The sequence below is a fragment of the Cydia fagiglandana genome, chromosome 8 (assembly GCF_963556715.1).
Source record: "Cydia fagiglandana chromosome 8, ilCydFagi1.1, whole genome shotgun sequence".
In the NCBI taxonomy this organism is placed as follows: Eukaryota; Metazoa; Arthropoda; class Insecta; order Lepidoptera; family Tortricidae; genus Cydia; species Cydia fagiglandana.
Window position 1 is genome coordinate 48,174 of NC_085939.1, and position 11,964 is coordinate 60,137.

General features: G+C 36.4%; 2 protein-coding genes across 2 annotated transcripts; one reads left to right on the plus strand and one right to left on the minus strand.

Annotated features, from left to right (window-relative positions):
* Positions 1 to 3,782: 3,782 nt before the first annotated feature.
* Positions 3,783 to 6,454, minus strand: LOC134666394 (uncharacterized). Its single transcript, XM_063523523.1, has 3 exons — positions 6,291 to 6,454; positions 5,701 to 5,877; positions 3,783 to 4,617 (listed from the first exon to the last, which is right to left on the minus strand). Exons 1-3 carry the CDS (start codon positions 6,352 to 6,354, stop codon positions 4,418 to 4,420), a joined length of 441 nt encoding a protein of 146 aa, XP_063379593.1. The 5' UTR covers positions 6,355 to 6,454; the 3' UTR covers positions 3,783 to 4,417.
* A 916-nt stretch (positions 6,455 to 7,370) lies between these two features.
* Positions 7,371 to 10,909, plus strand: LOC134666392 (protein lin-9 homolog). Its single transcript, XM_063523519.1, has 2 exons — positions 7,371 to 7,485; positions 7,834 to 10,909. The coding sequence occupies exons 1-2, from the start codon at positions 7,467 to 7,469 to the stop codon at positions 9,525 to 9,527; spliced, it is 1,713 nt and encodes a 570-aa protein (XP_063379589.1). The 5' UTR covers positions 7,371 to 7,466; the 3' UTR covers positions 9,528 to 10,909.
* The last annotated feature ends 1,055 nt before the right edge of the window (positions 10,910 to 11,964 follow it).

The window sequence follows — 11,964 nt, forward strand, 5'->3', positions numbered from 1 at the left end:
TGGCGATAAATTAAAACACGACCGAAGGGAGTGTTTAAATCGACACAGAGTTACGAATTACTTATTCGCACGTGTATCGTACAACGTTTTACAGTACATATGGCCCTTTAAACTTTTGACATACGCACGAAAAAGTAGGACCATATGTACCTACCGTAAACGGTCTTACTTAGGCGACGATGTATGTTTTCTTTAAAAAAACTGGACTTGCTCACGGAAGAACGTCTCCACATTATCCATCAGATCCGATATCGGATGTCGGATAAGTCCACAATGAAGCAAAATGTAAAAAGTGCCATTTTATACTTATTTACACATTTTGTAAATGTTTATTGATAAAAAAAAGCTCCACAGCCAACACAGTCCGGTGACCGAAGAAAACAACGGCCGTACCTGTACAAGCGACCAAGGGCGTAAGTATTACATCTATCCGGTTGCCAGTAGAGACTTTCTGCTATTAAGCAACAAGGAAATAAAACAACATTATACCCGTCTCGGTCCCTCTCAGCAGAAGGCGCCCGACGACCGGATACATGTAATAATTCCGATAACGATAGTAATGTAATTTGTAAAAAAGTTTAAAGATACTGAGTCATAATGTATTTAAAGTAAAGTAGTGTCATAAAACAAAATAAGTTTACATAAAAAAAGTTTTATATAGGTAGGTAAGTACCGTAATATTACGTAGGTAGGTAACTTACATTTTAGTCCACAACTTACAACTATGGTCCAAATTCAAGTTCCAGTAAAATATATGTTAAATACGTAAATAGTTATTTGTTTCACTCGGGGGCAAAGTTGTTGTTTAACCGCTCGTGCTAATATTGATACCCGAGCAAGCGAATGATTCCAAAGAAAAATGGAATCTTGAGCGTTGCGATGGTTTCAAAGCACGAGGATTAAACAAAATTTGCCCCCGAGAGAAACACAAAATGTTTCACCACACCAACCCGAAGCAAATGTTAAATATCAAACCAAATCAAATCCAAATGAATGTTATTAAATATTTATCATCCAAAATCATCATTTAATAGTCAATTCTACCAGCAAACATAAGAAAACAACTCAAAAATTGCATTTGATTACTTTGCCTCACATGTGAATAAAATGCAACTTTGCTATCAGTTTATGAAGTACAAAGTAAGTAAGCCTTTCCGAGGTGGTGTGATGAAAAATATTTTTTCAATTAAGTTCGAGTATATAATACCTATTACATACTCGAACTATAATATATAATACTTATGAACTGGCGATATAGTGGACTTTTTTTTAATTAACATGTTGGTGGCAAACAACCACACCGCCCGTCTGATGGTAAGCGGTTACCGTAGCCTATGGAGCCCTGTAACCTCAGTAACAGTGATGTCGACAAATGTCGCACCTGTCACGTTGGTGAAATAGGGCCCTGATGTTATCGGTACCTACCTAGTTTTTTCTTTTTTAATATGGCTAATAACTCTAATAACTCGTGCTAATATTTATACCCGACGAAGCAAAATATTCTAAAACTGAACCAAGAGCGTAACGAAAAGTTGAATATTGAGCGTTGCGAAGGTTTCAGAGCACGAGGTCTAAAACAAACTTTGCTACAGAGTGAAACAGATTTTTTTTACCACACCAACACGAGGAAAATACTAACTGTAAAACAATATGCATCTAATTACTTTACCACTCTTGTGGATAAAATGCAACTTTCTGGACGGTTTTTAAAGCATAAATGAGCCTTTACGAGCTGGTGTGGTGAAAAAAGCTGTCAATCAAGTAGGTATACTCCACCTGATTCTGGATATTAGTCTGATTTCTTTGTTCATAACAGTAGATATCGAGTAAAACAAGACCGAAGTGATCCCATAAGTGTTCCGTAAACAAAGTTTTGTACGGAACACTAAAAAAACGAATTGTTTACTGACAAATAATGTATTTGATAAAAAAAAGTGTAAAAATATTTATATAATTTTAAATATAATACAGTAAAATGTAACAGAATAATGATTTTTATTCAATTTCAGTCCTTTCAGTTTCGTAAGTATTGGCTGCCAATTCCTGCCTGGTAGGTATTACAGGGCACAGTCTGTATATTCCGTATTGCGTAGATTTCGTCTTTATATACCTAAGTAGGAACATTTTGTTCCTAATAAAACTTTTATGAAAAATGAGTATAATCTTTCCACTTAAATTCTAACACACCTATTCATTAGGTATAATATACCTACCTAATACAGTTGGAGTAGGTAGGACGCGATCACGTATTGGTAAAACTAAAAACTTATTAGGTACCTACCAACATCAAACTTAAGGGGCTACCCGAGGTTATCATCGATTTTTGACAAGTTTTAATCGTATCTCCTTTTATTGCACTACAGATAGAATTATAAGACAAACGGTAATCGGTTTTTCAATCTTTTATATCCGGTTTTGTACACCGGGTTTTAAAAAAAAAAGTATACTTTTTTTTTAATATTGTCTAAAAAACACTTTTTTCGTACCTAGTTTGCAGTGAAGGATCTTACATGTACGAAATCTACATATTTGGGTTCGTCTTTGACGTCTCCAAAAACGTGTCTAAGGTTTTAATTTTAAAGTAATTAACACAATAGTTATGGCCAGAAAACCAGTTTTATAGTCTAAAATTGTTCAAAGACAATGTTGCTCGAAGACAATGAACTTTGAAGTAAATATGGGATTGCCGTTGCTGTTAATATAATAAGCTACAAAAACATTAGAAAACTAAGGGATTCATATCGAAGGTCATAGGCGTGGGGTAGCCCCTTAATTAACTATAGTAATGGAGAACTGTCCAAAGTTCAAATTTTGTCCCGAGTTCTTCTTTATTACCATTACTTATGTATATTAAAAAATCTATCAAAGACATGCTTCATTCAAATACTTAGTAGAGTGAGTTAAAGATACATATTAAGTGATATTAACACTTCAAACTCTCGGATTTTGTACACATATTTAATTACAGAAACGGGTCTACCGCGATATAATTTCTTTGTTTTCCGGTAAATTCCGAGGTTTCAGCCGAGTTGCACCGACTATGGATACGGAGACACTGAAGTGGTGACTTATAAACTAATTACGGGTAGTTCAGTGTTGTTTTATTTATATCTTGGTTGACAATTAGGTCGTTATTTAGTTTACATCAGCCTTTATTAGACTTAAAGAGAAATGTATTGACTTTGAAGTTTGGTTCAAAAATTCGAGCTTAAGTACACCTTGTAAATATCACAACTGCATATAGTTATATATAATAATGTCATAAGATAACCCATGGGACGGATGTACCTATATGGTAATAAATGGCAAAAACGCCAAATACAAGAAGGAATGTAAACAATTGATGGGCTCAGCACCGAATAAATCGGCCGCTATAGCCACAGGACCATAGACACAAATATAACTGCACTACTTTGATGATTGTCAATAAGGACCATTTATAACCATGTAAGCCTAATAAGGCCCAATTGCACCATTCCACTAACCCGGGGCTAACCGGTTAAATCTGGAGTTTCCATGGTTACCCATACAATTAGACACTAGGTTAACGGTGTAACCGCTTAACCCTGGGTAAGTGGAATGGTGCAAGTGGGCCTAAGGCTTCCTAGTAAAGTATTAAGGACGCCGAGCATGAGGAATTTCGTACATTGACTCTCCAGTTCCTATCTATGTATCGCACGCGCATAATTATATTGCTGCACCACCTTTGACACCGGCGGTCAATGTCACTGTGCGAGCGGGACAGTAATATATTTATGCGCGAGCGATAAAAATAGGAAATGTCAATGGGCTCGTGCTTAGCTTAATGAAGCTTACATATATTATTATTACATATATACTGGAATAGTAACAACTAGAGATGCACCGGATATTCGGTTACTATCCGGCATCAGGCCTATCCGGCCAATATTTTAACATCCGGCCGGATAGTAGGTCACGGTCCGGTATCCGGCCGGATACCGGATAGTAACATTGCTTGATTTCGGAGTTTTGAATTTGAATTTAGGAAACAGTCACGGTCATAATCGTACTCGATTAGTATTTTAAACATTCGACTGACTTGCATGTGTACTCATTTCGAACCTAGAAAAGATTCTGCGCGGACGTTCACTAGGAAACAGGTCGAACCTGCACAATGCGCAGTTGAAACACCGAAATTAAGGTATAGTTCCGCCAGCCGAATATTCGGCGGCCGGATACCGGATATTCGGCCGATGCCCAAGCCGAATATCCGGTGTCCGGTATCCGGCCAAACAACTATCAGTTGCATCTCTAGTAACAACAACAATAAAAAACACCCCCTATCCCGTTTTGATTCAATACTAACCCATTATTTCTGGTCCGAAAGTAGTGACTTTAGCAACTGATTGACAACTAACCAACTAGAACAACTTGTCTGAGGCAGACACACATTTCACTACATATTAAATATAGTCAGTAAAACAGCAATTATAATACTACAATAGGATATGGTAGTTCTAAAAGCAGAGTTGCAGAGGTCACCATTACAGAAGCACATGTAGACCTTCTTGTAGTTCCACAAGGTGTACGCGCAGCGCTCCTCGTAGTCGCTGGGGGGCCGCTGCAGGCACATCCTCTCTGTTGCTGATCCGTAATCTAAACAATTAATATCTCATTCATGTCTGTAGTCAAATCATTAATATGGTATACATGGTTAAAATTATCATACAACACAATACTCTTTATTGCACACCTGACAGTCCTGACATAGTTTACAATAAAAGTACAGTAACATAAACAAAGACAGTTGGAGAGAGGTAACAACAGGCGGTCATTGTAATTCATGTAGTATAAAATAAGAATAGTGTTGGTGAACTACCAATAAACAGTGAAACTTAGTGTTAGTGAACTATCAGTGATTAGTGAAACTTATTATTATTATTATTAAAGCCTTCCTTATACGAACTGTTAACATTTCATTTAACAATTATAATTTTATGTATGTATATTTCTATATGCATGTTCGTAAGGTCTTTTTGACCTAGGCCTCTTCCGAATCGCCTTTTTCTAATATATTTAAGTATTTGTCCAACATTTTCTTCCATTCTTGTCTATCTATTGCCATTTCTCTCCAGTCTTTTCCTATTGTTTCTATTAGGTCTTTTTCCCATCTTGTTTTTGGTTTGCCCTTTTTTCTTTTACCAATTTTTGGATTCCAATTTGTTGCTATTTTTGTCCATCTGTTGTTTTTCATCCTGGCTAGTAGATTAGTGAAACTTAGTTTTAGGGAACTATCTTGAAGGGAAGGCATGTAGTGTATTAAAATATGAGGACATTTCAGCAAAACCAGTCTGGATTAGTCAGGTACGCAAGCACATGTACTCTCCCGAATTTCGGATATAATTATTGTGATATTGAATTGAAATAGCCTTTATTTCAGATAAGTATTTTGTAGTACATTTCATTTTGTTGTTAACATATATGTATATATATATATATATATATATATATATATATATATATATGTAATCTAATTTATAGAGGAGGCCTTTGCCCAAAGAGGGCTCTAGGAATAAACTTTAAACATAAGGAATTACTTAACATACAGTAATCTCATATATAATCTATAAAGGCTTTTTATTCTTATTGTAATGCTGTTTTATAAGTAGGTACTCTAACAAACTTTGCTTTATTTTGTACATAATTCAAAAATAATAAATAATAATTATTTAAACATACCATCTGTCCGAAATGCTCCAACATTGCCTTCTATCATTTTGCCACACCAGCCCGAGGGGCAGGCCACGACATGTATGCCGAGCTGCGAGTATGGATCAGTTGTGTTCACTACGACTGGGTCTCCACAGCTGCCTAACTCTCCTCTTGACCGACATTTGACACATCTTTTGTGTAAGCCTGAAATATACAACATTTATGTTTAACATCTCATGCTTATTTTCAGTATACATAGAGCATCATAATTATTTATGTCTCTCAAAAAACTAAATACACACTGAGATAACAAAAACAAAATGAGTAGAATATTATGGAGCTGCTTCGTTATTTTACAAAATGATGAGTTTTCACTTTAAATGACCATTATATAAAATGTTGGTGTCATTAAGAAATCCGGTTTTCAAATACGAAATATTGTCTAAGTCACCATTTAAAGTGGTTTCATACCCTCTTAGTCCAATAATAAGCCTGCTATGATTACGCACGTATGAGCTATTGCTAAATCCAGCGCTTGGGTGCAGGTAAAACTTCCACTCTCACTTTACCTTGAAAACATATTCTAGACACATAATAAGAATGACAATAGAACTTACATTTAACTTCCTTTAGCAAAGCCAGGCATATTAAGAAACAGAGTAAAAATTGTCTATAATTCATTTCCTTGGTTTAAACAAGTTTCTTTAAACGAAAATGATTAATTGTAATTATTAAATTCGGATTATATGTAAATTAGTTCAAAACTTTTGCACTTGATTGATTCGCCTTGATGACATGTTGATGTTGACACTTGACATGTAGCAGTTGTAGCACAGATAACAAAACGTGTATTATGCGCCTACTACGCAGTCCGAAACCGAAATGAGACGTCCAAGGTCACCTTCGTCGGTGACTTGTTGCCAGTGCCGTCAATTTTACGTCTACAACGCTGAAAACGCCAACAAAGCATCCAACGGTCCAAGATCATCCTTGCGGTGCAATAAAGAACAAAAAGCTTTTTACTTCTCATTAAATAGCACATCAAAAAGCAGGAAAACCAACCCTGGGAAAGGCTAAGATAGTATGGTAGGATAACGCTAGGTAGAAGATGCAGACCAAAAGTTGTCGATTTTCTTGGTTGTGTTGAGACTATTGAGTCTTTGTTGGCGTCAGGATTTATTTCCCATTTATTTTAATATGATTAGCCAGAGAAACCACAATAGATAGTCGCAGTAGTCGCAGAGTAATATATACAGCTTGGCAAAAAAGAGTAGAAATTAAAAAGTGGCAACACTGTAGTGTCGTCCCTTTCAAACCAATATATATAAGAAAAAGGGACGACACTACAGTGTTGCCACTTTTTAATTTCTACTCTTTTTTGCCAAGCTGTACGACAGTCGGATGCCTCGTTGCCTACCTTGTAGTAGAGGCTTTAATCTGTGTCCGACGGTCTGACGCATCAATAAATTTGGTTGGTAAGTGGGTTGGTACCACTGAAATTGGTTAGTACATTGCTGATTAATTACAAAAAGTAGCCAATTGCAAAAAATGTAGAATGGTAATGTATGAACTTGTTAGAAAAAAGGTTTCACTGAAAACATATTTGATTCGCTTTAGGCATGCTTTAGGATAAAATTAAATAGAATATCGACAACAATACAGTTAAAAAGATAATAAATATGTAAAATACGCTCAAATCAAAATGTGTCAACATTGAAGAACTCGAACAGTGATACCATAATCAACACTTGGCGCTTTCATTCATCTTCAAATCAAAATTACTTTATATCAATATGGCGGATAAATCGGAAAGTAAGTTTTATTAGTATTTTTAGTGATTTTACCTTTCTATTTAAACGCCTAATGTATATTACAAATAATTCAATATTCGTTTACTATAATAGGATACTGCACTATCGAAGTCTTTGTGGTTGTGTCTCGTATTTTCGAATACTGCGTCCTAAGCTGTTCAAAATTTGAAAAAATTCAAATTTGTTGGCGAATTGTCAATTTTTAATTGTTGAAATTTGGAATTAATTGACGGAAATTACTTCAGACACTTGCCTCGCGAGCATAATTACGTCAAAACCCTGGCTTTACAGCGGCTACTTTTAAGTGTCGTTATCGTTTTACTAAATTTATTGTGTTGGTTTCGTTTAGGGTCGCAAGATGCTAATAATCTGTCGAGGTCGCAAGTCAAAGTCAAGGATGAGCCGATGGATTTGGACTTGCCGGATGAGGACGACGTGCCGCCAGCGTTTGGGCCTGCAGCACTCGGCCTTCACAGGGTGGGAACAAAGTTACCGCCAAAACCAGCGCCCAGCGAACCAGTGCAAAAACTCAATGCAAGAGGAATGCCTGCGCGCATCAGAAAGAAAAATAGATTTATCTTTGTTGACGATTTTGTGAATACCTCTCCTCCCAGGCAGTCACCAAAGCGAATTCCAAAGATATTGTCTAAAACACCTAACAAACAATCAAGTGCTAAAAAACAGAAATCCCCCTCAAAAGTGCAAAGAAACCATGACAAGTATGATGATAAAATAGACACTGTGAACAGTCAGTCACCAGACCGCAAATCAGGGCAAAGGATTGGCATGAGGTTGAGAAACCTCCTTAAACTTCCTAAAGCCCACAAATGGGTATGTTTTGAATACTTTTACAGCAACATCGACAAAGCTTTGTTTGACGGTGAGAATGATTTCATGATCTGTCTCAAAGAATCATTTCCTCAGTTGGCCAATCATAAGCTCACTCAGGTTCAGTGGGCTAAAATCAGGAGAATGATGGGCAAGCCTCGCAGATGTTCCCAAGCATTTTTTGCTGAAGAACGTAAGGAATTAGAAAGGAAGAGGAAATTAATAAGATATATTCAACAGAGGAAAAGTGCTGACATATGTATCAAAGATTTGCCGAATGAAATTCCTATGCAATTAGTGGTGGGAACTAAAGTAACAGCACGGCTGCGCAAACCTCAGGATGGACTTTTTACTGGATGCATAGATGCTGTTGACACCTCTAATAACACATACAGGATTACGTTTGAGAGACCAAAGTTAGGCACTCATTCTGTTCCCGACTATGAGGTTTTGTCCAATGAGCCACCTGACACAATATGTCTGTCCAGTATAACACAGAAGTTTAGACCAAGATATGTCATGCAAGAGATAATCAATTTGTACAATCCTTCAGTACAAAATAACAACACGCAAGGAGATCCTATGATTGGATGCTCAGATATAACCAAACAGTTGGACACTATTGGCAGCTATCCATTCCCGCTCCTGGAACTAATTGTCAAGTTGACCAAAGTGTTGCAGGCCAAGAAGGTCAAAATTAACAGACTAAAAGAATATAACTGTGAAGCAGAGAAGAGAAAATCATTTGGGCAAAAAATGCCTGAAGACTTTGAAAGGAAATATGCTGCAGTTGTTATTGATTTAGAAAGAATGAACATGGATTTGCAAGAATATATAGATGAAGTGCAAACATATTGCCACCAGATTGCTCCAGGGCCGAGCCTAGCTGCAATGTTGGCACCCTCACACTTGCGGGAAAAATGCAGGGAGGAGGCTGCAATATTAGTAGAGAAGAACCATAATGGGTCAGTCAAGGATGCCACATTGATTGAACTTGTAACAGACCTCACTGCTTTGATGTTGCAAGTCAAAAGTCTATCGGATTCTGATCAAAATGCTTATGAATTGTGTGTGCTGCAAGGAACCATGGACCGGATAAAAATGAAACTGGAGCCACGACATCAAAGGCAATTCCAAAACAATGTAGAAATACACATGCAAAGGATTCAGATGGGATTAGGACAAATGACATCTAACAGTTATGTTATTGGGTAATTACACTCCACCATTTGTGCAAAATACATAATTATAATCATCAGCAATTTCAAGAGATGGCAAGTGAGGCAATGTCAATTTTCTATGTAAATGTTTATAATGACACTCACTCACTTTGCTCTTCGTTCAAGTCGATGCAGTTAGCTTAGGGACTAAAGAAATTTAAGTTGCTATCTTGAAAGCTACCTTATGTCATTTATAATCTAAACAACAATAATATTAAACCATTTTAATATCAACAGACTTTCCGAGATTTTGACATACTATTTATGAAATGAACTTCAATAGTTAATTTATGTGCAAAATTTTATATTTTATTGAATAAGAGTAGCTCATGTAAAAATAATAAATATTGTATCCCAATGTTGATCATTGCTGATAACTCTGCCGTGGCTTGGCCGCGTGGCCTTATTTTGGTGTCAGTCAATAATATGCTATTTTTTGATGATTTCTTTTAATCAATAACAATACCTATTACAATGTGTATAATTATTTATACCTTGATTTGTAGCTTATCTCTAGCTTATGTTTATGCGCTGTAAATTTCTTATAAAAGAAAATGTATATAAAATATTATAAAAAGCAATTGACCACATTTAATTACACTTTTACTTCTACTCAACCTCATTAAGGGCGGTATTCCATCTGTCCGATGTCAGTACGTCTCACTCTCTCATTAAAGCAAAATGTGATATGCAATAAATATTGGAAATTGGACAAAGAAATTGTATAGGGGGAATTCCACCCTAAAATAAATACAAGTCATGCTCCTGATCATGATCCTTACTGCTACCATTACTTATTGGATCACTTATTGAAAAGTATTAGGGTTTCTAAATGTGTCCTCTAGTTCAGTATAGGTACGGGTACATCTTGGTCAAGCAAATCTAGTCAGTAGAAAAAAGCGCGAAATTTAATTTTTTTATGGGACGATTTAACCCTACGCGCCTACATTTCTTAAATTTGCCGCCTTTTTCTACTGACAAGATTTGCTTGACCATCTACAATGTATACCTATCTTAAAATTCAAATTTCAACTGCCACAAATCTGCTATAGTGATGACCAAATACCAATAGACAGGGTTCCAATGACCGGGAGTACCCTCTATGCTGAGCTTGTATGGCGAGAACCGGGAATTCCTAGTTCTTAGTTTTCTCCCTAGTTCCCACCTATTTATCACCATTCAAGATGCATTTAACTTTATTACAAAGCAATAATGATGACAATCCTGCAACGCTTGGTGCCCACTTAGGGTGCCATTGTGTGTTTTACCACTTTTACCTAACTTTAACTACGCGGCTAAGGGTGGTATTCCCAGGGTCGTTTTAAACTAAGTATGCTGGGGCCATTGGGAACATAAGAATTTGGGGCCTTTTTGGAAAGTAAAGAAAGCAAATTAAACTAACATTTTGTACTATAATCTTTTATTTATTATGGATAAGTAATCAAATATACTGTTACTGTCTGTCCTTCGGGGCCCCCCGAGGATGGGGGCCCTGGACCAGGCCCCGTGTGGGCCGTGTGCCCTTATAATAGTAAAAACCATTGACGTATAGAATGGTAAAGACGGTACTGGGAATTACACCTGTCCAATTTCTTGCCTCAGCTCTCATTAAAGCAAAATGTGTGACGCAATACAAATTGGATGGTGGAATATACCACCCCAAATTATTTTATTCAGTATTAGCTCGAACACGTTCACTGCGGGAGGGGGCCGAAAGACCCCATGCAAGTTATGATTCATTACAAGTTACACTGATTGCCGCAGCGAAGGCGTTAACCACTATGGGTACTTATTGTAGGTATTCGTAGAAACTTATAATTTATCTATGTACCTATAGGTTGTATTTATGTATAGGTACGTAATAAACAGCATTAGTACATCAATTTACATACGAAAAAAATAGCTAATATAATTTATATCTATGAGTACTGTGTGCTGTGTGGATCCGCTGGGCAGTATACTCCCCAGCGGCACCAGTTTCAATGACGATTATTTCGTTTCCTATCACAGGTACAGCCACAAACATTATAGGGATATGATGTACCTTTCAGGCACCTTTTAGGTACATCATTTCACCATATTACAATTCATTGGTATTCATTATGGTGGCGCCGCTGCAGAGTAGCACACGATTAGGTTAGGTATACATGTCCCTTGGATGTACTATAACGGCATTACTATTAGCAGTTTTTGCAAACTGGAAATTAGTGGAAATAAGGTAAGTAAAATAATAGAAAAAAAAAACAACTTTTCTTTTTGTTGATGTTCATTCAATTACTTACATTTGAAATACTTAATACAATTATAACATTATATTTACCATACCAAATAGTTAAAAAATCCACGAGAACCCATCCCACTCCAAACTAATAGCAATACCTCCTGTTTTTTATACGGAACAATGAATTCCTTAAGCAATGTTCAATCTCTAT